Source organism: Hibiscus syriacus, unplaced genomic scaffold (assembly GCF_006381635.1).
Source record: "Hibiscus syriacus cultivar Baekdansim isolate YM2019G1 unplaced genomic scaffold, ASM638163v2 tig00110556_pilon, whole genome shotgun sequence".
Taxonomy (NCBI): Eukaryota; Viridiplantae; Streptophyta; class Magnoliopsida; order Malvales; family Malvaceae; genus Hibiscus; species Hibiscus syriacus.
The window spans coordinates 2,604,831-2,632,669 of NW_024062779.1; the positions used below are offsets into that span (position 1 = coordinate 2,604,831).

The 27,839-nt window shown below is 32.8% G+C and overlaps 1 protein-coding gene and 2 pseudogenes across 2 annotated transcripts; 2 read left to right on the forward strand and 1 right to left on the reverse strand.

Annotated features, from left to right (window-relative positions):
• Positions 1-11,061: 11,061 nt before the first annotated feature.
• LOC120131335 lies at positions 11,062-27,606 on the reverse strand. Of its 2 annotated transcripts, XR_005516906.1 has the most exons (3): positions 27,281-27,606; positions 26,553-27,171; positions 11,062-11,071 (listed from the first exon to the last, which is right to left on the reverse strand). XR_005516906.1 is itself a non-coding variant. In XM_039148344.1 (2 exons), exons 1-2 carry the CDS (start codon positions 27,312-27,314, stop codon positions 26,666-26,668), a joined length of 540 nt encoding a protein of 179 aa, XP_039004275.1. In that variant the 5' UTR covers positions 27,315-27,606; the 3' UTR covers positions 26,390-26,665. The 2 variants fall into 2 exon arrangements, 1 of the variants encoding a protein (XP_039004275.1); XM_039148344.1 differs by lacking the exon at positions 11,062-11,071 and having other exon boundaries at positions 26,390-27,171.
• On the forward strand, positions 14,046-21,478 carry LOC120131328 (annotated as a pseudogene).
• LOC120131329 lies at positions 23,039-25,816 on the forward strand (annotated as a pseudogene).
• Positions 27,607-27,839: the final 233 nt, after the last annotated feature.

Sequence of the window (27,839 nt, forward strand, 5' to 3'; positions counted from 1 at the left end):
TTATGTAACGTTCAATTTATTGTAATTCTAGTTTATTTATCAATGAATATTTTAATATTTATTTTTTATACATGTATGTATAATTAAATAAATATAAAAGATAACAAAAATTTAAAAAATAAATAATTATTACCATATTAAAGAAATAAATGAAAAATACTTTAATTAAAAACTTTAATAATGAAAAAGATAAAATTTTAATAAAATATAAAAATACATCATTATTACATAATGATAAAAATTTTAATACATATAAAGAAAAAACATAATCATTACATTAATCTTTTGATGTTTTAATAAAAAATAAAAAAACATAATCATTACATTAATCTTTTGGTAGGTTTAGTAAAAAAATTGGTATATTTAGACTAACCCTTTTTGTTTTGATTAAAAATTAATCACGAAATGGGCCCTGTTTGAAAGCAGGAGTGGAATGGGGTCAAATTAAGAAGGGCAAAATCGTGTGGGAATGGCTTTTGTCTGAAAGAGAAACTTGAGCATTTATTATCCATATATATTATACACTTGGCGCACTGCCAAATTCCTTTGGTGGCCGTTGGATTTGCATTTTAACGATGATGTCTATTTTTGTTTCCATATCTAAACAATCTAAGGCGAGGATAACAATCCCCTAAAAAAAAAAGTGAGGATAACAAGAACCACAAAGTCCCATAAACAATCAGATAAGGCTTCATGCACGATCTTTATTCGCTACATTTTCGGGTATAGTTGCCGCTATATTGTATTTTAATTAATTATATTCTATTCTATTATTAAAATATTTAAAATAATCAGACATCAATCAATATATAGAAAAACCTTAAAACTGATTTCGGGCTAACTCAAACCTAAGAGAGGTAAATATTTATAAATAACAAAAATGTGAATATAAGATTTTTTTTATTAATTTGGGATACGTATAATGCAATATCTATTTAAAGATAAATTTTTAATCTTTTGAAATTGAACGCTCACACCTCTGACATTTATGGTGGTCAAATCTAAATCCTCAAAAAATAACTACAACTCATTCACCACGAAAACTACTTGATTCATGTGAATAAAAGATTTAATATATACAATGATTTAATATTTATAGTCAATTCAATTCTTTTATCATGTCATCACTTATATATAAATTACTATGTTAATATTTTAGATTATATCATTATTGTAGACACACATTTTTCTTCGTCCATAATTTTGTAGTATATATGTACTATATCATATGTTCATGCTATATTATATAAGCATATATTAATTTATCTTTTATTTGTATTTCCATGACCGAGCCTTAAATAAATACACAACAGCCCAGCAGCCCACTTGTGTTCAACCCAACAAGAAACCTTAAGGCAGATTAGGGTTCTTGATGTTTCAACAGCCTTCCACCTCTCACCCCAGCGCCGCACTGTTCATAGCCCCCACATCCGGAGTCCTCGTGCCACACGTAGCCAACCAACGCTGATTTCCTTTGCAACAACCCAACAAATCAGTCAAGAAACGTTCAATCACGAAAGATCAAAGTAGTTGAGTCCAAATCGGACTCTAAAAATAGCTAATGTCGAGGGTATAAATTCATGTAATCATCCATTTGTAACACAACAGTGGATACGAAATAAAAAACAGAAAATTATAGCAAATCACAAGAAATCATCCGAAGCATTTATTTTTGCAATCGGTCGAAAGAAACAAAGGTAAAGGTCGAACCTTTTCTCAGATTTATGCTTGCATGTAGTCTTCTTTAACTTTTGGTTCAAATCAGTCCCCAAAAAGAAAGCTTTTGGCCGATGAACAGGAAAGGTTTTTGAGATCTATCTTTGTAGATCTAGCAATCCTAAGGTCGATTTTCAAAAAACTATTTGGATATCTGAAATAAGGGGGTCGGGAGCTTTAAAAAATCAATTTTTTTAGGTTTGTCGCCGATCAACGGCGAGACGGCGCACGCTGGCCGATTTCTGGGTTTATTGAGACCCACGACCATGTTCTTATTTTTGAAGAACACTTGAGAGTGTTTCAAAGTGAGGGAGGGTGTTTTGGTGTTAAAGAATAGAAAATGAAGCTTTTTAAAAAAAAATTAACTTAAATACTTGGCCCATCGATCGGGCTGGTGACCTGCTCGTCGACTCTGACCCGGGAAGGATCTGCGTATTTCTACATATTAAAGGATAAATCGCGTTTTGGTCCCCCTGTTTTAAAACCTTTAATTTGGTCCTGAATTTCGACTTCAACTGTGATTTCCTTTCAAATTGTACCTCGTATTTTATTTTCTTCTCAATTTCGTCCATTATTATTATATATATAATTATATTCTTCTTATTTTATTTTTATATTTTATTTTATTTTCTTTTTACTTATTATTATTATTATTATTATTTTATTTTGTTCTATATACATATATATATTTAATTATATTTTTTCATTTTCTATTGTTTTGGGGTTTTTATTACTTATTATTATTATATTATATTATTTTTATTTTTTTACTATATTATTTTCATTATTCTTTTGTCTTTGTTATTATTGTTATCATATGTATTTTATTATCATTAACATTTTTTTTTCTAAACGTTTTTCAATCTTTTTTTCAACTCTTTTAACTTTTTCTTTTATTTTTAACCTTTTTCAATTTTTCCTCTTTTATAACTATTTTCTTTTTTCAAACTTTTGACTTTCTTTTTTTCTTTTTTGAATTTAAAATTATTTTCCCCCTTTCTAAATGTTTTTTATTTTTTATTTCATTTTATATTTTTAGTTTATTTAATATTTTTTATCATTTTTATTTTTTTCTAACATTTTTAACTTTGTAGATAAATTCCAACTGATCAAAGGTAATCATTTTGAATCGAATACTTTTAAATTTTAATTTTAATTTTCGCAATTAAAGATAACCGACAAATTAATTGGTACCGAAAGGGCGGTTCAAGGGTGCTAATCCTTCCTTGATCGTAACCGACTCCCGAATCCGACATATTTCTGGTAAAACGCATATCAGGTAAGATGGTGTCCGATCTATCTAAATACCGTTTTAAAATGATCGGTGGCGACTCTAACCCATTTCATTCAAGTCGAAACCCAATTTCGGGTCCAACCGAAAGACGGTTGCGACAATTATAGTAAACTTTCATGTCAGCATTGTTAATTGTAATGCCAACATCGTAACAATTTGTAATACTCAATTTTTATTCAAGCTCCAAATTTATGTTAATGCAAGAGAGCATATTCAAGCTCCAACTTTTAATATTATTTATATACATATAATATTTATATACTATTAATATTATTTTACTATTATATATATATATATAACCTTTATAAATCAATTTTTTCTTTATACTTTTTCTTTTTATTGGTATTGTTATTACTATTATTTTTTTCCTTTCATACTTTTTTTACTTTCCTGATTTTTATAATTATATACCACTTGCAGATTTGTGTTTCTTTGTTTTATAATTATATTTAAAACATTTTATAATTATCAGCAGAATTACAGAAAAAATGATAAATAGTTTATCAATATGTTTATATGTTCATGCAGCGATAGATTCATAAATATTTTTTAGTGTAGACATACATATATTAATCATATAATAATTTTAAGTGGGTGGATACAAATAAAATTTCATGATAGATCTGAATTGTATGAAAAAAGGGCTGAATTTTTCTGTTTGTCAGGTTGAGGATCAATATGTTACTCTTACATGTTTAATAACGTTGTGGTGTGGTTATCAAGGGAGGTCCTCGCAAACAGACCAAAACTCTTCAAAATTAGTTGTATATTGTATTTTCTATTAATAATGTTTAATAACGTTTGAATTTAGAAAATATTATAATGTTTATAAAAATAATATTTTAAAATATATTATTAAAAAAATATACAACAAATAATATAAGTAACTATTGATTTTGTGAACCCTAAACCCTAAAATATTTTAGTTGTTGATGAAATTTTTTATAAATTCATGGTATGTTGAGGGCAATGAAAGGGGTAGAAGATGGTGATATCTACCATTATGGTGGTTACAGATTTATTTTTTATAAGAAAAAATTGATTGGAGGGAGAATGGTTAGGGTTTAGGGGTTTTTTTATCAATAACCAAAATATTTTAGGGTTTAGGGTTTTCATCAACAACTAAAATACAACAAATAATTTTTTCGAGCTCGAGTCAAACTTTAATTTTTTGCTTCGAGTTCGACTCAAGCTTGTCAATTTTAAATTCGTGATTTTTTAATCTAATCAAACTTAATTTTATAATTTTTAAGTCAATTCAAATTCAGTACTACTCGAATTCGACTCAACTCTTTTAAAACCCTACTTATTGATTGACTTTTCTGTACGATTGAACTAAATTTATGTGATTGTAAATTGTAACTAAGAATATCCAACTATGTACTTTGTCAAATCCATTTAACTGAGAGTGTTGAATTTGATGCATACTTGGTTAATAAACAAAGGTCAATGGTGACATGGTCAAATAAAATCCTGAGATACTGCCACGTTGTGCTTAGAGCACATGCATGTGCTTTGATTGTGCCGTGATACTCTGCTTAGTTTTATGTTTACATTTTACCCGCAAACCTCTGAATCACGCATGCATGCCATTGGGAGTGTATGGCGACCTATTACGGGTGTGCATGGCGACCTTGACATCAACACACCTACATCGTCCGAAACATTTGGAGACCTATATGGAGATTATAAAGATCACCTTATCTTAACAATTAATCTAACGAGAGCATTATTTCGTGAAAAATTTTTTTGAGAACATTATCTCGTTGATTTAGACAATTCATCCACTAAAGCCAAAGTAAAAAAGACTCACCCACGAGACAACCGATGGATTTATGTTAAGAGAGAAATTAGAAAAGGATTTTGATGATGAAAATAAATAAATTAGGTTTTGGAAATCATATCACGATATTTTACTTCAATATATGAGATTCTTCAATCTCTCGAGATCTGGTGAACGACCAAGAAAGTAGAAACAAAACTTCGGGATAAATTGATTATTTTTATTCTTTGAAAAAAATTATAAATTGATTTTTTAATAACATGGGATATTAAAAAACTAATATTTATTCATTTTTTAACTATTTATAACATAAAGATTGTTCTTTAAAAAAAATCAAATTCTATATGTTTCAAAAAAATATTTTTAATTATTAATATACTTTCATTTTTTTTAATTTTAAAAATTTATCATTAACATAAGGCCATATGTCCATTTATATACATACACACTAAAAATATAATTATTCAAATTTAATATTTCTAAAAGAATATATCAAAAGTTAATTAATGGATATACAAGAATAATTACGACAGTGTGCGAGTGGAAACCACGTCTTTAGTGTTACATTTACAAATAAAAAGTAAAAGTAATTGTTTTCATTAATTACTTTTATTTCGGAATGTGGAATATTGGAGCTTTCTTTGTCTCAATCCCCCCCTAACTTTTGTCGGTTCCTTCGTTTGTTTGGTTCTTCATTTGTTTTTTAATTATGATACACGTTTCGATTTTTTAAATAAATTATGCATTTAATACTTAGATTATTAGTTTTAATTTATTTTATTATTTAAATTTTTAATTTTTTAAATCATACTTAAAGTTTGATTTTTGTTTTATTTTAGTATATTTGTTCAAACTTTAACATTAAACCTTAAAAAATGAAAGTTTATTTATTAAAATGGACTAAAATTGATAGTTTAGGTACTAATGTGTTAAGTTTTTTACGATGGGTACTAAAATTAAAAAAAAATAAACGTTAGATATAATTTTAAAAAAATTAAAAGTTTAGATATTAAAATACACAAAAATAATAATTTAAGTACTAAATATGTAGTTTACCCTTATTGTTTTAGTAAAGGGGTAATGTTGTTTCTCAAATTAATAATTTAATTTATATTTTTAATTATATTAATTTATTTTTAAATTAATTTAATTATATTAATTCTATCTTTCGATCAATTTTGATCATTTAGGATTATAGTATTAATATAGTAGCTCACAGTACTATTATTGTGACCCATATATAAATGATTATGAGATAGAAAAGTTTATTAATTTATTTATTAAGTTTGACAGCAGAATTTCAGGACTGCATATTGCTTGGGAGAGGGACTTTCGGAAGATTATCGTTGAAACAAGCAGCAAGGAGATGATTTTCGTCCTCCAATGCAAGCCTGGTGTTGACGGCATCTCCGCGATGGTTCCGTAAATTCATGCTCTTTTCCAACGTGAGTGGTGGTTACAACTCAGTTACGTGCCTAAGGAATGTAACCGGGTGGCCGACGGTCTGGCTAGTCTAGCTTGGAGGCTTCCTTCTAGCTTGCAACTGCATTCTGAACCGCTAGCAGGGATCCAGGAGCATTTTGCGCAGGATGCTCAACTCCTGTTAATTACGTAAAGGCTATTACGCTTTCACTGTATTAAAAAATAAAGTTTGAGACCATAATTATTTTTAAGGGTAAATTTGCATCTAGTACCTAAACTATCAGTTTTAGTTCATTTTAGTATATAAACTTTTTTTTTAAATCATACTTGATGTTTAGTTTTTGTTTGTTTTAGTATCTCTCCGTTAAAAACTTAATGGATGATTTGGACATAGCACCTTTTTTATGGGTAAATTACATCATTCATCACTCAACTATCTTCTCACTCATATTTCGATCACTAAATTTAATTACTTAACTTTAAAATCACTCCAAATTTAATCACTCTAACTTTCGAATTTATTTTTTATTTGTAATTATATTTTAATAATTCAATAATAAAAATTATAATGTCACACAAATTATTAATAAAATAAATTAGAGTGAATAAAATAGGAGCAATTTGAAAATTGAGTAATTAATTGAAAAATTTTAACTTTAGTATCAAAATAGGAGTGAGAGGATAGCAGATTGATGAATGATGTAATTTACCCATTAAAAATTATGGTATTATCAACAAATTAACGTCAAGGTACTAAAATAAAATAAAAACTAAACATTATGTATGATTTAAAAAAAATTATTTATGTACCAAAATGGACTAAAACTGATAGTTTAAGTACTAAACATGTAATTTACTCTATATTTAATTAAGAATTCTATTTATTTTTAAAGGAAAAAATAATTTGCAAAAAATATTAAAATATATTTAAAAATTTATGAGTTGCATGAACCAAGTAGCATCTATGGTAAAAGAATTATTATTATTCATTGAGGATCTGAGTTCAAGCACAATGAATGCCATAAATGTGAGCGTTTAATGTTAAAAAATTGATAGTTATATTTGAATAGATATTGTATTGTACTTACCCGTATTAATACAAAAATTATTTGTTAACACCCCCAACAAACATAAAATGATTATTTATTCAAATCAGCAAAAATTAATTGAGTTAAAGTTGTGTAATAAAGAATTTGAGAATTTAATTTCAAATTTTAATTTTGTTTATGAATATCAAATTGTTGAAATACAGTTCGGAAATCAAATCACGCATTAACTCAACTTAAACCCTAATTAGTTAGTAAAAAGAAACTGTCAAATGATTTAAAAAAGACACATGTTTTTTTGAACCATTTTTACCCAATAAAAAAATAAAAAATTTATTCTTAGTAAGTATTTAACCCATAATTTAATGAAAAATGTACCAATCAACAATTTTTATTCGAATTTATTATCGAAAATACATATTTATTTAATTTCTTTTTAAAATATGTTAATATATGCTAGTGGTATGCGAGTTGTGTCAATTATATATACTGATGTAACTTGTTATTTAATACTTTTTATCTAATTAGGTGTATGATTTTTTTAAATTAATGAATGAATTTTATTTTTATTAAATTTATACTTATCATAAATAAATTATTTAAATAAGTTTAAATTATAAATTTAAATGTCAATCTAAATATAAAAATTATATTTAGATATCCAAACTGATCACATAAAAATTACATATCAAATTAAATTTCGAAATCAAATAAAAATATTAATTTAAAAATAATTTTATATTAAATTACATATTTAGATTATATTAAAGTGTTAATATATATATAGAGAGAGAGAGAGAGAGAGAGAGTTGCGTAGTAAACATCAGATTAGACCTGTCCCCTCGTCTTGACTGACGAATGGTGGGACCTACTTGACTCAAATCACTACACCAGCTTGTCGAAGTCTCAGTGGCTAGTTTTCTTCACGCTCCATAGAGGCGCGTTCGGACGAGAATCTTCACAATTTTCCTACACTCTTCTGATATTTATGTTTTTCTTTTTGGTAGATTGTACTTTACATTTATCTGCCTTTACTTTTTTTTACCACATTAATCGTTATTATTATAATTAATCTTTCTCGTTCAAACCACCGTCATGTCACGTGGCGCTTTTGCTGGGGGAGTTAAACCATACTTTGACTTCATTCATATTGAGATTTGTGGAACCCTAAATAAATTCAAAGTTCTGGTCATAATTTAAATTTGACTTGAATATATGCATTTCTTTTAATATCTCAAAATCATGTGAAACTATATACAAAATAGAAAAATCAATTATTATATGTAATAATTAGTATACGAATGAAGGTTCTTTTATATTAGCATTGAAAATTACTTTAATTCTGAAACAAAAAAGAATACTTTAATTCTATATTAGTATACAAAGGTTTAGAAAAAAAATGCTAATATTTGTCTAGTTGAGTACTTTTGACTTTATCAACTCATGCATCATGCATGTCCTCTTCATTTTATTTAATAAATTTTTTGTTGTTGGAGACACTGTTACCCACCCAAACCAAAAATATTATTCTTCACGGAATAGTTTTAATTTTATAAGGATAAAATATTTCTATTTTATTTGTCCAGTTATTTTCGATTGGATGAAAATAATTTTGTTAAAAGTTCATAATTGATTTATCAACTAAGAAGATTGTCCACGCTTACCTGTACAACGGTGAGATAAAGAGTACGACTATAAATGAATTGAACTTCAAGGAACATATCAATGTTCACTTTTGTTTGATTATAATTTTATAATCCTATTCACATTTATTTATTTAAAATTATATATTTTCATATTTACTCATTTAATATTCCAATTATGTTTATTACAATCATAATAATTTTTTTTTTTGAAATTCCACCGACAAAGAAGACGATGGAATATTTTATATTGTTTTCCTTTTTAGAATCAATCAATGTACAGACCTTTCTACCCCTCTGACCCCAACCTAAACTGCTTTGTCCCACAGCCAAATAATGTATAAGAAAAATTAATTGCTTTCAAAACCAAAAGCGACTTCTCTCCTTAATATATCACGATAAATTCATGATACAAAAACCCAGTGTTTTCACGTTATATGATAAAGTCGGTACTCCCCCACCACCAATATATTCCCCCCAAAATGGCAGGTTCCGTAAATTCAGAAAAATCCAGGGTCAAGCTTCTTGGCACGGAGCAAATGGTTTAGATCTTATTGAGGTCTTAGATGGAAAGATTATAAATATAAAAAATGTGGGTATACCATGTTAATTGAGAGTTATTTTTAAATAAATGTTATTTTATATTTATTTTATATTAATATAAAAATAAATAAATATCGTTTTCATGGCTCCTTTTTCCTACTTTTCATTTTTAGGGGTGTTTGGTTCAAGGATTGTAGAATTTTCATGGGATGAGAATCCCATATTCTCATGTTTGGTTGGCCGGGAATCTCATTCCCGATAATGTTTTATTACCAATAGTAGATTTTTTGGAGTATATTACCGTGAATGTCATTACCTCCATTCCCTTAGGTATTGTAACATTATCGGCGTTTTGGACTAAAATGCCCTTAAATTATTATTTTTTTTCAAAAATATATTTCTTCTGTCATTGAATAATAAAAATTCTACGAATGTTAAATTACAAATTTATCTTTAAATTATTTTAGATTTACAAAAAAAATCTATAATTAAAATTTTATGAAGTTCAGAGATTAATTTTTTTTACCATTTCATTCAACCTTTTTTATATTTTTAATTTTGTAAAAAAAATTATATAAATATTATGAATTTAATTTTTTAAAGAAAATATATAAATATTTTATAATTTGTAATATTATACAAATATATAATAAAGACAATTTGATCAAATATACATTCAAATAATCTTTTATTCCTTTAACAAAACACGATAATATTACATTCCTGCTAAATCAACCAAACACAAAATACAACATTCTCAGTAATCTTATTCCTTGGTAATCTTTTATTCCCACTGATAATCTTACATTCCGTGAACCAAACGCACCCTTACGGTACTCTCCATTTATGACCGTCCGATAAACATCGTACAAAAATACACTTACTATCGACGGTTTGGAAACAAAACTAAAACATACGTTACTACATCTCATTAAGTCTTGTAGGAGAATAGCTGTCAGCTAGAAATTCCGCGCCGGTAAACTCGACAAAGTGTAGCCGGCTAAGTGGGACCTACTATTAAACTGTACGTATTAATAAGAACAACGAGTAATCAAAATAACTTGTCATTTTATGAAAGCTATAGATGATAAGCAGAGTAATATATCACTTTCTTAAACCTGTATCCTCTTTCCTATAAAAAGCGCTGTTTCTGCAAGGCTTTAGGTTGAGTATTATATAAAAGGGTACTACTAAATGTACCAAGTCAACTCACCTGTACAGCATTTAACTCACCATTTAATATATTGAAAATAATAAAAAATTAATCATGTTGGAAATAACAATTAGTCAAACATGTTGGAAATAACATTTTTTTACTGTCAGAATTTTTACTGTCAAGATGTTGAAAATTGTTAAATGGTTAAATAAGATTTTTTTTAAGTATACGTGCAGTTTAGTCTAACTATCGAGGAGGGGAGACCAGTAGTTGAAATGGTTGACTTAACCACTACATCTGCACATATGGGTTTCTCTCTCATCTTTGGAAAATGGATTGAAAATTAAATAAGTTGTAGGGTTCCAGACAAGGCAAATCAATCTCTGAGGTGGAAAATAGGACCAAAAGCTGGAATTTTGTGAGCATCCAAAGCCGTGAAGCTTTTTTTTTTTTAATTACAAAATTTAACTAAATACATTTAATTACAAAACCAAATATAATCGTATATATAAATGATCTAGTTTAGATTTTTAAGCATACTTTACTTTCTTCTCAACACTATAAGGTAATTTTGATTTTTAAGTACATTTCACTTTCTTCTCAACAGTGCATAATCCTGACCCGACCCGCCATCTCCATTCTCGTTTCGATCTCCAAACTAGGTCCAACCCGTAATCCATTCATCCCCTCCGGCGGTAGGTTAATTATGACTTTTTTAAGTACATTACACATCTTTTTCTGTTTCCTTTATATTTTGACTTTTTTATTTTCAAATAATCAAAGTGTAATTTAATTATGAAAATTTGAATGCAGGTTCTTATGTCTCTTTTACACTCCAATGGTTATGTTCACGACTTTCTACAAATGATGTTACGAACAAGCTGGAAGCTTTATTTTTTGTTCATCCGACATCTTTTAAGATATGGCGTGCATTCCCACATGTGTTGATGATAGATGCTACGTACAAGACGAACAAGTATAATATGCCTTTTGTTGAGATTGTTGGCGTAACTTCTACAAGAAAAACATTTTGCATAGCTTTTGCCTTTATAAGTGAAGAAAAGATGGACAACTATAAGTGGGTGTTAGAGTGTTTAAAGTTGACACTAGATGAGTGCATGCTACCACGTGTTATAATTACCGACAGAGAGTTGGCTCTCATGAAAGCATGCGAAAAAGTTTTTTCGAATGCTACTCGATTACTTTGTAGATGGCACATTAGCCAAAATATTTTGAAGAATTGCAGGCCAACAATCAAGACGCAACGTGATTGGGACTCTTTTCTTTCGGCGTGGAAGTTACTAGAAGATTCTTCGACGTGGATATCGTACATGGAAAACTACAAGCAACTTCAATTAGTATTGAGGAAATATCCACGTAATTTTTTATATTTGACATTTTTTTAATATATTTTTTAATATTTCATATCAAATAATTATATTTTAATTTTATTTAACTTTTCAGGTGTTTTAAGTTATTTGGATGAACAATGGCTGAATAATTATAAAGAAAGGTTTGTATCTGCATGGAGTGACCAGTCTCTCAACTTTGGCAATCGCACAACCAACAGAGTTGAAAGCCAACACGCCAAGTTAAAAAGTACTTGGAATCCAAAAATATTCATTAGATCAATTTGTGGGCTATATCAATCAAATCGTGCAGTCCCAGGTTACATCAATAAATGAAAGCTTTGAAAGAAGTAGAATTTATCGTTATCATCAACATAACCAACCATGTTTCAACTTATTACGGGGTTTTGTTTCAAACGAGGCTCTTGATATGATTTTAGGAGAACTACATCGATTGAGTGATCTTGAGTTTAACTACTCAACATGTGGTTGTCAACTTCGTAAGAGTTGTGGGCTACCTTGTGCTTGCGTACTTTCAGCGTACTTAAATTCGGGTCAGTTTATTTAACTAAAATCATTTGATTATTTGGAGGTATTGGTTTTTTAGAAACTAAAACTTGTTTTTTCAGGTGAGGATATCCCTTTGGATTCAATTGATATTTTTTGGAGGACACTAGATGTTTCATGGTCAACACCCTTGGAAAATGAAGATATTCAATGTGACGATGAACTGCATATTTTCAAAGAAAAATTCAAAAAGCAGTCCAACGCTGGAAAGAAGAGTTTCTTAAGAAAGCTAGCCGATATATTCAATCCAAGCACAAATCTTATTAAAGAACCCGCAGTTAAAAAAAATACTCGCGGGCGGCCAAGCTTGAAGAAACAAAAAAAGAAGAAGTGCGTTGATCCGAAAAATCAAGATCCTGGTAAAAGTAGTTATTCCACCAGATTTTTGATATAGATTTGAATTTGGAACCGACAAATATTGAAACGGTGAGACACAGTTCATATGTAACAAGCGCACACGACTTGTTCCCGAATTTAAATGAAGAACCCGCGAGACACAGTTCATATGTAAGCCAGTCGTTTACCAGACCTGGTTCGGAAAGATTTTTGAAACAACTTCCACAAATTTTCCGTCATTATCTTACAGGTTTACAAGATGTAATAGGTGACGGAAATTGCGGATTTCGATCGGTCGCTGTCGCTCTTGGTCTATCTGAGGATCAATGGCCTCGATTCGATCAGACTTGGTGCGGGAGTTAGATGTTAACCAGCAAAAGTACAAGTATATATTTGGAACGACAGATTATAAAAAATCTATAAAACCGTACAATTAGCTGGAAAATGGATGGAAATGCCAAACACGGGATTGATTATTGCTTCTGCATACAATAGAGTTGTTATAAGTCTAGCTAATGGAGGAAACGTCGGAGGTTGTACTACGATTTTCCCTCTTTGGTCAAGTCCACCACAATCAGAGCCACATGGGACAATCGTCATTGCACATGTGAATGATAACCATTATATTAAAGCGACATTACGCGAAGGTTGTCCTTTGCCGATGACTCATCCACTTTGGATCACATATAAAAGTGACATTGCATCTGCATGGGAAGACCCATATGTTAGTCGTCAGGAAGAGTTTCGTGAATATTATTTTCGTATTCCTGAAACTTTTGACCTATCGAAGTAATTATGTAACGTTCAATTTATTGTAATTCTAGTTTATTTATCAATGAATATTTTAATATTTATTTTTTATACATGTATGTATAATTAAATAAATATAAAAGATAACAAAAATTTAAAAAATAAATAATTATTACCATATTAAAGAAATAAATGAAAAATACTTTAATTAAAAACTTTAATAATGAAAAAGATAAAATTTTAATAAAATATAAAAATACATCATTATTACATAATGATAAAAATTTTAATACATATAAAGAAAAAACATAATCATTACATTAATCTTTTGATGTTTTAATAAAAAATTAAAAAACATAATCATTACATTAATCTTTTGGTAGGTTTAGTAAAAAAATTGGTATATTTAGACTAACCCTATATAAAAAGGATTATCATTTTTTTTTTCGTATGAGAGAAAGAATTAATCTCTGACTGCTTTGGGTTCTTTAAAGGTTCATTTTTCTTGACCTCAAGAAAGAGGAAGCTTCTTCTGTCTATTTATTATTATCTGAAAACTCATATTTTCAAAGAACAAGGTAAGTTCTTCACAAATCTATTCAGTTTTGTTCCTGTCTTTGTTTTTATGGAATCTGTTACTTTAAAACCTTCGGTGTTTGTTTTAAAACTTTTAGTTTTCATCTTTATTTTTATTTATGGGAAAATTGCATCTTGGGTATAAAATCGGGTTCCCCATCCCCCTTTAAAAGGAGTGTTCTTGTTGGAGAAGGTTGAATAATCTAGTTTCATGTGATTTTTCGAAGATTTTGGTTTAATTTTTATCTTATGATATTTTAAAGTGTTTTGAGCTGGTACTTTTGCAGATCTAGTGTTTATATTTGGTCTCATCGTTGCGAAGTTAAAACGGGCGGCTACGATGTCGTCTCTCAGCAGAGAGCTTGTGTTCTTGATCTTACAGTTTCTAGATGAGGAAAAGTTTAAAGAAACTGTCCACAAGTAAGCTTATTAGTCTTCTTACTTTTAAGGATTCTTGATATTCAGTACTTTTAATGATTTCAGCTCTTTAATGCTTTTTTTATTATTTTGATTTTAATAGGCTTGAACAGGAATCTGGGTTTTTCTTTAATTTGAAATATTTTGAGGACGAGGTGCAGAATGGAAACTGGGATGAGGTTGAGAAATACTTGTCTGGTTTCACCAAGGTAGACGACAATCGGTATTCCATGAAAATCTTTTTTTGAGATAAGAAAGCAGAAGTATCTTGAGGCATTGGATAAGTAAGCTTTCCTGTATTTCGAATTTTGATTTGTTTGAATGAAGTTTATAATGATTCACCAAAAACTTCATTGGAAAAAGAATTTAGTGACAATTGGAATGTTTAAATGTAATTTAGGCATGACCTGTCCAAATCCGTGGAGATATTAGTAAAGGATTTGAAAGTTTTTGCTACATTTAATGAGGAACTTTTTAAGGAAATCACTCAGCTTTTGACGTTGGAGAATTTCAGGTTTGTACCTAGTGTTTAATTGTTCGCGTGTTGATCTGTGCAAACAAATAACAGCGGATGTACTGAAGAATGTACAACTTTCATAACAGGGAGAACCAGCAGTTGTCAAAATACGGAGATACTAAGTCTGCTAGAGCAATCATGTTGGTTGAACTCAAGAAGCTTATTGAAGCAAATCCTTTATTCCGTGACAAATTGCAGTTCCCAAACCTTAGAAATTCGAGGCTACGCACCCTCATTAATCAGAGGTAATTTTCTTTTGTGAGATTGTTATCATCAGTCTGTTAGCTGCTTTGAAGAGATCAGTTGGCAATTTTTCAATGTAGACTTATTTATGCTATGAACTCATGCATATAACATGACATATCAGTTATGGGACGACCGATTCTTGTGCAATTACAGCTTGAATTGGCAGCATCAACTTTGTAAAAACCCCAGGTCAAACCCAGATATAAAAAGTCTCTTTGTGGATCATTCGTGTGGACAGCCAAATGGTGCACAAACACCATCTCCTGCAAGCAATCCACTTCTTGGAGGCTTACCAAAAGCCGGGGGCTTTCCTCCCCTAGGTGTTCATGGGGTGGGTATTCAGCTTAGATATTAGTGTAGAAGATCTCTGTCATCATCAATAATTTCTTAATGTTCTCAATTTATATCTTCAGCCTTTTCAACCTACACCACCACCAGTTCCAGCCCCCCTTGCTGGTTGGATGTCAAACCCTTCAACTGTAACTCATCCAGCTGTTTCTGGTGGAGCGATCGGTCTTGGCCCTTCTTCAATACCAAGTAATTATTTCTTCCTCTTTGTTTAAAAATATTTCTTCTGCTGTCACATCTTCCTCTGGCTTCTATTTATCATAATGCCGATCCTTCCTCTAGTTCTTCTTATAACTTTTGGCATGTTTCATTGTTGACTTATAGTGGCTTTGAAGCATCCAAGGACTCCTCCAACTAATCCTTCTGTAGACTACCCATCTGGGGACTCTGATCATGTTTCCAAAAGGACAAGGCCCGTGGGGACTTCTGATGAGGTATTCTGGATGTTGGTTTGGGTGTCTGATGGTTACGGTTGTGTTTCTGTTTGCCTAAATTATTTTATTGATCTTCACTTGCTTTGTGTAGGTAAGTCTTCCTGTCAATGTGCTGCCTGTAACATTTCCTGGTCATGGTCACAGTCAGACTTTCAATGTACCTGATGATCTTCCCAAGGCTGTTGCGAGAACTCTGAATCAGGGTTCATCTCTCATGAGCATGGATTTCCATCCTGTTCAACAGACTCTACTTCTAGGTCTGCTACATGTCCACCGTTTCTTATTTATAGTTGCATTTCTGTTTCTGTTTTTCGCCAGATGGTGGCTCTATCTTGGTAATGGAATTCTGAATTTTCTGAATACAATGAATCAGTCGGTACCAATGTTGGAGACATAGCTTTGTGGGAAGTTGGCACTCGGAACGACTTGTTTCTAAGAACTTTAAAGTTTGGGATCTTACTGCTTTTTCAATGTCTCTTCAGGTTTGTGGCTTCAAGTGTTGTTTAATGCACTTGCTAATTCGACACACTAAACTTAATTCCCCCCCTTGAATTCAGGCAGCTCTAGTCAAAGATCCTGCTGTCTCTGTAAATCGTGTGATTTGGAGCCCCGATGGTACTTTATTTGGTGAGATTGAATCCATTAGAATTAGTCAATATATAATCTGCTAGCACCATGTATATTTATAGGGTAGTATGGGAACATTGATTGAAATGTTATGCCTGTTTGTGAAACAGGAGTTGCTTACTCGAGGCACATTGTGCAAATATATTCTTATCATGGTGGTGAGGAGGTCCGGCAGCATCTGGAGGTATATATTTGTTATCTCTGATTCTTTTTAATCTTCTTGCTGACTTTCATTGCCTCGATATTCTGAAATTTGTATTCTAGATTGATGCTCATGTTGGTGGAGTAAACGATCTTGCATTTTCTCATCCAAATAGGCAACTTTGTGTAATAACTTGTGGTGATGACAAGACAATTAAGGTTTGTTCATCATTTATATAGTTGGTTGTCATTTCTAGGAGAAAACTTGCTTGACCTCGCCATTTTCATGTTTTAATTTTAGGTATGGGATGCTACCAATGGTACAAGGCAGTATACCTTTGAAGGACATGAGGCCCCTGTTTACTCTGTTTGCCCTCACTATAAAGAGAACATTCAGGTAAAGATAATGCTTTCTTGCTTTAGATGTCTTACACTTTTCACCTTTGTACTATGCGCATGTGCCTATGCCCATTCTTATTTGCCTTCTTTTGACTTTTTTTGTCCTTAGTTTATCTTTTCAACAGCTGCTGATGGAAAAATAAAGGCTTGGCTATATGATAATATGGGATCACGGGTTGACTACGAAGCTCCTGGCAGATGGTGCACAACCATGGCCTACAGTGCTGATGGTACAAGGTTAGTTTGTTTGCACCATAACTCATATTGATCATCTGGTAGTTGTAAAGAACTATTGGGATAAAGGTAGTTTTGTTTCATTTTTCAACTGACCTTTTTCCGGTGGCTGAATACTGTAGGCTCTTTTCCTGCGGCACCAGTAAAGATGGGGAGTCATTTATTGTAGAATGGAATGAAAGTGAAGGGGCTGTGAAGAGGACCTACCAAGGATTCCGCAAACATTCTTTAGGTGTTGTGCAATTTGACACCACTAAGAATAGGTATTTGGCTGCTGGTGATGATTTCTCTATCAAATTCTGGGACATGGACAATGTTCAACCTTTGACCAGTATTGATGCTGATGGAAGTCTTCCAGTAAGTTCATTTATGTTTAGTGAAGTTTTGTATCATCTTGAAGATGGTGAGTTCTTATATTTGTCTTTCCTAATTCCTAGGCAAGCCCTCGTATTCGCTTTAACAAGGATGGTTCTCTCTTGGCTGTTTCTGCCAAAGATAATGGGATTAAGGTTTTGGCGAATTCAGATGGTATGAGGTTGCTTCGCACTTTGGAGAATCTTTCTTATGATGCCTCAAGAACATCTGAAGCCCCAAAGGTTGTGTTGTTACCTCATTTAATTTTATTAGTGGAATAAAATTGGCTATACCGGTTCAATATGTTAACTAAATCTTCTCTGTTGATGTGTTTTCTTCAGCCTACAATAAATCCTATCTCAGCTGCTGCAGCAGCGGCTGCTGATGACGCTACTAGTGCGGGACTTAAAGACAGAAGTACCTCCGCTGTTGCTATTGCTGGAATGGTCAGTGGGACAGAATGTTACGATCATGTCTTAATTGTTTTTGTCAGCCTATAATAAATCCTACCTCCACTTTTCCTTCTTCAGCATCAATATTTTTTATGTCAGAAGCACTTCAATGCCAATTTATGTTACAATCATGTCATAATTGTTTCTCCTTTGAGTCCTCGAGCTCGGATGAATGGTTTCATAGTTCATGTTTTTTATGTCTCTTTCAGAATGGAGATGCTAGGAGCTTGGGGGATGTGAAACCCAGAATAACAGAAGAATCGCGTGATAAATCAAAGATTTGGAAGCTCATTGAAATCAATGAACCATCTCAGTGTCGATCCTTGAGGCTTCCTGAAAACTTGAGGGTGACCAAGGTATGTAAATTTTCACATACTTTTGTGCTCCAGTGATTTTCTAACATGCTGGCAGGCTGACTACTCTTCATATTTGTTGTCCTGCGTAGTGCATAGTAACTTTTTTCTTTTCTATATTTTGGCGAATTTGGCGATGATTTATGCTTCTGCTGCATCAACTTTGTTTTCCATGCATCCATTGCCCAATTTGGTGGTAAAATGCACCATGTTTGGAACTCATATACTGTTGTTCACCAGTTTATATTTCCGACAGTTATACCTATCAAAATTCTCCCTTGGGAAACTATACTTATTATTTTTATAATGATTTGGGACTTGAAATTGAAATCCATCTTGATTCATCTCCTTTTTGGGCCCTGTCTTTTCATCTTTCTCTGTGATGATTACAGATATCCAGGTTAATCTTCACAAATTCAGGTAATGCTATTTTGGCATTGGCATCAAATGCTATTCACTTGCTTTGGAAGTGGCAGCGAAGTGAACATAATTCAAATGGCAAGGTACGAGGATTGTCAAAATGATTTTACTCCTTATTTTGCCAACATTTTTATTAGTAAAAGAATACTTTGAAGTGACTTGCACTATAATTCTATATTGTTGCTTCATTTTCTAGGCAACTGCCACTGTATCACCTCAGTTGTGGCAACCGTCAAGTGGCATTCTTATGACAAATGATGTTGCTGATACAAATCCCGAAGAGGCTGTACCATGTTTTGCTTTATCCAAGAATGATTCTTATGTAATGTCTGCATCTGGAGGAAAGATTTCCTTGTTTAATATGATGACATTTAAGGTAATCCATGAATGCTGGAATACCGTTTTCCCTTTTATTTTTCTCCATCTGTCAGTGATTTGAATAAGCATATGATTTCTTTTAATGGACACTTGCAGACAATGGCAACTTTCATGCCACCGCCACCACCAGCTACTTTTCTTGCATTCCATCCACAAGATGATAATATTATTGCTATAGGCATGGACGATTCAACAATTCAAATATATAATGTCCGTGTGGATGAGGTATGATTTCATCTCGTGGAGAATTATTTATGCAACTCTTGTTTAAAGATGTAGAATTACTTATTTCTAGCTTGCATCATCCAGGTGAAGAGTAAACTTAAAGGCCACTCTAAAGGAATAACTGGCCTTGCCTTCTCTCATGTATTGAATGTGCTTGTCTCATCAGGAGCAGATTCTCAGGTAATCCAAAAGAATAACAAAGTCTCGCCTGCTTTCTCGAATAAGAAGCTTAGCTATTTAATCAATCTTTGTAGAAGTTGAAATAATTATCATCAATGTAAACTTTGCTTTTGGTTCATTGATCATGTTACCATTTTTACCAGATTTGTGTATGGAACACTGATGGATGGGAAAAGCAGAAAGCTAGATTCTTGCAGGTTCCAGCTGGAAGGACACCAACAACACTGTCCGACACACGCGTCCAATTCCATCAAGATCAGATACATTTTCTTGTTGTACATGAGACTCAGCTTGCCATATTTGAAACAACAAAGCTAGAATGTGTGAAGCAGGTACCACTTCATCATTGTTTGATTCTTCGAGGAACAACAGCAGTATTTGTGATGTTCTAATGATATTTTTCTCTGATTTAGTGGGTTCCACCACAATCTTCTGCTGCGATAACTCATGCGACATTATCATGTGATAGCCAAATGGTATATGCCAGCTTTTTGGATGCAACTGTTTCTGTGTTCACTGCAGTGAATCTCAGACTACGTTGTCGAATAAATCCTTCTGCTTATCTTCCTGCTAGTGTCAGGTATTTTCCCTACTTGACTCAGTTATTCGGATTTCATTTAGATGGATAGTTGCTTAGTACTTATGTTGAAGCACACATTTTGGGTTCACATGCACACTTTGATGCAGCAGGGATTGTGCATTGTAGTTTTAAACTACAAAAAAAAAAAAAAAATTCTGTTTTAGGAGTATACATATATATTCAACTACAAACTCCTCTCTATTGTTTTGACGTCTTTTCCTTCTCACATTCTGGTGTCATTGACACGGTGAATTGTAAATAATCAGTCAAATCCGATTGTAATTCGTTTGCAACTTCTATTTGCATCTAAGTTTCACTAGTTCTCATATGAATTTATTATGGGCGCTACGTCCCCTTCTGTGATGACCATTCGTATTCAAACACCATCTTTTCCTCTATGTCACAGTTCCAATGTTCACCCACTTGTAATTGCTTCACATCCGTCTGAGCCAAATGAATTTGCATTGGGACTCTCAGATGGTGGGGTTCATGTCTTTGAGCCCCTTGAATCTGAAAACAAATGGGGTGTGCCTCCGCCAGCTGAAAACGGGTCGTCCACCAGTATGGCAGCAACACCTTCAGTCGGAGCTCCAGGATCAGAACAAACCCAACAATGATGAAATGGTTGACAGAGCACAAGTTTCTTTTAAATGCTTGGCTTGCATATCCATCCCAAATTTAGGTATGCTTTTCACTGTGTCTAATTTGTTAAGAACGCTCCTGATAGAAAGAGAGACCTAACAAACTACTTGATCCAGTACTCAGGTCATTCACCGTTTTGAATTAGAACTGAATTCTGGTCATTGTAACATTTGATGGTGCTAGTTGGAGAGAGCAGCGGGATAAACCCATTTGGTGGTTTGCCTGGTTTCTGAACCGGAAGGCAACAGTGCCCACCGATAATATGTTCTGTTTAGACATCCTGTTGAATTTATACTGTGATTTCATTATGAAAAATATTTGAGTTCAAAATTTCTCTCCATCATCAATCTATCCTTGAACCTTGATTTACAATTTGATTTTACGGTTGTTTTCTTTCTGCATTCTTATTTACTCGTACATATGTTTTCTACTTCTGAAATTTGCAGCTCGGCAATCAAGAGTTATTATGTCCTGAAAACAACATGCAAAGTTGTAGATTTAACTTTGTTGGAGACAATCTAGGGTAAATGTCATAGTAGTATTTAATAGAGTTAAGTGTTCTCTTATCCATCTCCTTTTGAAGGGTGAAAATTTCTTAAAGCATTACTTTTCTTTCTTCTCACAGTTGTTCTAGCCTTTTGTTTTTTCTTTAATATCACAATGTACTTTGTATGTACACATTTACATGTCTCAGAAACCAGTTTTCTCTGTTTGTTATCATCAATATTATCTGATTGACCTAAACATCGCCTTGTCTCGTCCGTCCTTTTACTTTTCTCGGTCCTTTGGGTTGCCAATGGCAAGATTCAAACTTATCGGATGCCACCTCTTAAAGGTGGTTGCATGAACTAACTAATCTAAACTTTGGCATCATTCCCCCCCCCCCCTCCTTGTCGGAGATTTAGTTTGTTTTGGACATGCAGACACACCTGCAGTAACAGCACAAGTTGGATTCTGATAACATTTTGACACAGTTTACTATTGTTATTATTAGGTTTAGCCTCTTAAACATCCCAGTACATCCGAGAAAGATTAAATTTAAGTTACTCTGCGAAGCATGGAGTAAAAGTTAACTATGATACCATAGCCTATAGGTCATATATGACATTATACATTTGATGAAATTTAACCGACTCTGCCAAGCATGGACTAGTTCACGTGTATTTTATTGTTAATGTGATAATATTGTTAACATGATAACTTACACGGTTTTATATTAATTTTTTATAATAAATTAACTTTTAATTTTTTTTATAATTTTAGAATTATTATGTTTTGTCATGAAAACTTTAACAATTTACTCAATGCCTATTAAAATCACATGAATTTTGCTGGAAAAGGAATGATGATAGTTAATTTAATTAAAAGAAGTGCCTAATTGTATACATGTCTTATTATTAAGAGAGAGAGAGAGAGAGAGAGAGAGAATGGTATTGTATAAATTGACTCTATATTTATAGTATCTGCTTTATAACAATTTACAATTTCAGTACACGTATTTTTTTCTATTAATTGAACATGTATTATATTCTTAAATTAAATATTAGAATTTTAACTCATATAAAGTGAAATAAAGTGAAATATTTTTAATCATTTGATCAATTTATAGACCTCAAATATATCTTATTTTAATAAAAAAAAGTAAAAAATGATGGAAAACATAAAATAAATAAGTAAAAATATATATAAAAAAATATCAAACGCTTCCTAATAATTTATTACAAGAAATTGTTTGGCTCTGGAGATAAATTATCATGTATTTTGGATAATTTTAAATATGTGGAATTAAAATGGTGTATATCATGTATACTAACAGTTCAGACTTCAGAATCCATCTAAACTAGAAGGGCTTTGAAAAATGACAAGTCGGTTATAAGTTGAAACCCAGGCAGCCCAATTGGTCTACTACGCACTAATCCTACACCCTTGCTTGAACTTTCCCCGTGATTTTGCGACGCCCACAGCGCTGTTTCCGCCTGTTCTGCCTACAAAGGTGATCATCCCCAACCTTAGTTTCGATTTTGTTCCTCCCTTTCTTCTTCATGCCACCCTGTATTTTAATGCACATAAAGTTTTAGGGATTTATGCTTTATTAGTTCGGGAATTGATTTTTTTAAATCAAAATTTAGGGGTTTCTTGGTCAATACAGAAAATTTGAAATGGAGGAAGATGATGGTTACGTTGAGTATATCCCGGTTGCAAAACGTCGAGCTATGGAAGCTCAGAAAATCCTACAAAGAAAGGGCAAGGCTTCTGCACTGGAAGATGTAGCTGAAAAGTCCAATGTTGCTGAAGTGAAGCCTAGTTTACTTATAAAAGCGACTCAGCTTAAAAAGGACCAACCTGAGTCCAGTCAAATGGAACAAATTGTACAGCAAGAGAAAGAGATGATTGAACATTTATCCGACAGGAAGACACTTATGTCAGTTCGCGAGTTGGCTAAAGGGATTACTTATACAGAACCCTTGATGACAGGGTGGAAGCCGCCTTTGCATATTCGAAGGATGTCTCGAAAAGATAGGGATTTCATTCGAAAGCAATGGCATATTATTGTTGACGGGGAGGAGATTCCTCCTCCTATTAAGAATTTTAAGGACATGAAGTTTCCGGATCCACTATTAAAGAAGTTAAAGGCAAAGGGAATTGTGCAGCCAACTCCAATTCAAGTCCAAGGCCTGCCTGTCATTTTTTCTGGAAGAGATATGATTGGGATTGCCTTTACAGGATCAGGGAAAACACTTGTATTTGTGCTTCCGTTGATTATGATTGCATTACAGGAGGAGATGATGATGCCCATTCTTACAGGAGAAGGTCCTTTTGGGTTGATTGTCTGTCCTTCCAGGGAGCTTGCTAGGCAGACATATGAAGTGGTGGAGCAGTTTTTGGTACCTATGCGGGAAAATTGGTATCCAGAACACAGGCCATTGCTTTGTATTGGTGGTGTAGACATGAGGTCTCAGTTGGATGTTGTGAAGAAAGGGGTTCATATTGTTTTTGCTACTCCTGGGATATTGAAGGACATGCTTACCAAGAAGAAGATGAATTTAGACAATTGCAGGTATGACTCTTAATTCAATTCTTTTAGTAACACCATTTTCAATTATCTAATGTGCTACATTTAGTCTTATTACCATTGATATAATATGTGTTTGAATTTAGTTGATTATGGTAGTTTAAGCCAATACTATATGCATAGACCGATGTCAGGAGTCCGATGCTAAAATTTATAGAGCCTTGGTGGGGGCCAAGCTATGTTTGTTTTGCCCGTTAGTTTGTTTTTACTTGTTTAAATATCTTTCTGTAATTTCGTCAATATGTTGTGCTATTTGTGTATTTGTTTCTGATGAAAATAATTAGCGTTCCTCGAACTTTTCCAAATTTTCTTTTCTTTATTTTCAAAGGTGTTGGATGGAACCAACACTGTTCCCAGATTTTTTAATTTCTTAAATTTGCATTTTTTTAGGAAAAGACTTTCTGTCTTTTGGTTTCCTTTGTTTTTAATTTTGTTTATATATCTCTATGTACTTCGTCTATTTCATAATTTTAGGTGCTTGTGCATCGGTTTTCGATACTTATTTAAAATTATTTCAAATGTTCTGAATCTGTCACAGCAACCTTTCTTACCCGCAAAACATAATTACATATATGCAGTTTCGAATTGAACTTTTTCCTTCTTAATGGGTAACGGTACTCAAGCAGTTGTCTGTTCTGTAGATATTTGACATTGGATGAAGCAGATAGGCTAGTGGATTTAGGCTTTGAAGATGACATCAGAGAAGTTTTCGACCATTTTAAAGCTCAGAGACAAACCCGTTTGTTCTCTGCTACCATGCCTACCAAAATTCAAAATTTTGCCAGAAGTGCTTGAGTCAAGCCAGTTACTGTTAATACTGGCAGAGCAGGAGCTGCAAATCTCGATGTGATTCAGGAGGTTGAGTATGTGAAGCAAGAGGCCAAGATCGTCTACCTCCTTGAATGCCTACAGAAGGCGCCTCCACCTGTTTTAATATTTTGTGAGAATAAGGCTGATGTGGATGACATTCATGAATATCTCCTACTGAAAGGAGTTGAAGCTGTGGCAATTCATGGAGGCAAGGACCAAGAAGAGAGAGAGTACGCCATTTCATCCTTTAAAGCTGGCAAGAAAGATGTCTTAGTTGCAACTGATGTTTCATCAAAGGGTTTGGATTTTCCTGATATTCAACATGTGATCAATTATGATATGCCTGCGGAAATTGAAAACTATGTCCACAGAATCGGACGAACAGGAAGATGTGGTAAAACAGGAATAGCAACCACATTTATAAACAAGAATCAAAGTGAGACATGCTTGATTTGAAACACTTACTGCAAGAAGCCAAACAGAGGATTCCACCTGTCTTAGCTGAGCTCAGTGATCCAATGGAAGATGTGGACGCAATCACCAATGCAAGTGGTGTAAAGGGGTGTGCTTATTGTGGTGGGTTGGGGCATCGTATCCGGGATTGTCTCAAGTTAGAGCATAAAAAAAACATGGCTATTGCCAATTCTAGAAGGGACTATTTTGGTTCTGGTGGTTACAGAGGAGAAATTTGAGTTATGCTTAAATTACTGAACTTGTTTTGGTTGTATCAAATATAAAGAATCTGGGGACGAGGGCCCTTTAAATATTGGGTTGTTGTGCCTTAATACAACTTCTGTTTCTTTGACATGAATTAATGCAAAGTTCAACAATGAGGAAAAATAGAATCATGTGTCATATTGTTTCTTTTGGGAAACTTCGCTGCAGTTTGTTTTGTCCTTTTTAAAGTTGTTTTTTTGCTTGTTTTCCAATATGCTAAATACTGAGGAATTATCTGCGAGTCGAAATTTAAAATGAGCTTTAGCACATAAAAAAAAAGGTGAAAACGGGGGGAAATCTCGAGTTCAAGTCATTGTTACTTCCATAGAGTTTTGTAAGATAGCATTGAAACTTTGGGAGGCCTTCAGAATGGAACTTGATCAATGTTTCTAATTACAATGCAAATTTATGTCTAATTGTGTGGATGTGTGTCTCTGATCGAGAATTGCTAATACTTTGGCTTCAAGATATCCAAAACCTGGATTTTCTTATAGAATTTGCGACAGACTGTTCTAGGCTGTTCCTTGATCAGCATCACTGTCAATTAGATGTTTCAAGGTTTAGGTGAAAGGAATGTAGTGCTACTGTATCACTAAAACATGGTGAAGTGATTATGCAATGCCATTTTTAATCCGATTTATATACCTTATGCTGCTGCTTTATTGCTCATTGTGAAAATACTCTTTTTTGGTACAATGGAGAATAGACCTTGGGGGTTGTAAATGCCGGGATTTGACTTTATAGGATAATACTTCTTAATGATGGTTGCTTGAACCAGCTGGGTTATGTGTGGGGTTCAATGCTATGAAATTTTACTCCTTAACATCCAGGGCTCAAACTGGAGAAGGTTTGATGACCAAAGATCCATAGCCATCTTCTATATCCTTATTAAGGATGGTGTAGTGCAGTGTCTCAAACAGCTTACAGATTTCATTAATTAGTTTTTCCTTTCCACCACTGTCTCTAAGAATGCTTGCTTCATAACTTCACTTTCTTCCTCGAGTCTCTTCAATCTTGTATTCAGGTCTTCAGCTTCACTAGCCTGCAAAGCCGCCTCACCTTCACAGAATTTGCTGCAAACCATTTTTCTTGGATTACTTACTATCACTCCAGATTGATTCTGTGCCTGTTTTGAACTCGAAGAAGCCCCTTCGTTCTGGAAACTGAAAAACAAGTTCTCTTGTTTCTTGATAGAGTCTGCTGAGACATCAATCTTTCTTGCACGCTCACTTCTACTGCTTGCTGCCTTGTATTTCTTCAGTTCTCGATCTAATTCCATCTCAGATGAAGCTAGTTCTTCTATCATCTTCATAGGTGGAATTTCTCTAAGAAGCTGCTTCAGAGAATTGAAACTCCGGATTTCAAACACATCGGAAGCTATCAATTGCGAAAGGATCAAAACAACACTTTCCGCGAAATGATCGAGCATAAAATGGAGCAATCCTGAAAACAACAAACATAAAGGCTAGAGAAAGAAAGAATGATCGGGAAGAGACTGGTTCTTGCAATCGAACGACTGGAAATGGAGGCAGTTGAAACGATGGTTGCTTACCTGAGAAAGATACGCCCAGTGACAGTGACACCATTTGCAAAGGAATGCTTGCCCCCTTTCCGCTTGGCTTCTAAGAGAGTTTGGGGCACTGCAGTCACAACTCACAAGCAGAGTTTAAACAAGCTCCTTTTAAGTTTGCATAAGAAATGATTGATTTTTGCTGTTGGAGTCTTGAGAAAGAGTGGGACATAAGCTATCGAGAAATTGCTAAGCACTTTCATGGGGAATGCCACTCTCTTCCAACACTTGCCCTTCGCTGCAACCGCGTCGGTTTCATTCAACAGCAAGTTTTTTGGTCGGAACTATCTAAATCTGAATTTACTTATTTGATATTCGAATTCTCATATTGCATGATAACAAATCTTTTGAATTTGGTTTGTTTCTTTTGTTTATATATATATAAGAACTTAAATGTTTGGGTAAATATACCCCGTTTCTCCATCACACTTCCATTGCTAACCATACATAAAATTCCCGAGTTTAAACTTTGCCATATGATGTGTAAGAAAGTGGTTTATCAGATCAAGTCCAGGCAACAACCATCAATCTTCTTCATATA

Bases quoted from the DNA above. Each gene is read 5' to 3' on its own strand.
- LOC120131335 (XM_039148344.1), bottom strand. From the start codon at position 27,314: ATGGTGTCACTGTCACTGGGCGTATCTTTCTCAG. The intron at 27,172-27,280 runs GTAAGCAACCAT...TGTTGTTTTCAG, and splicing joins ACTGGGCGTATCTTTCTCAG to GATTGCTCCATTTTATGCTC.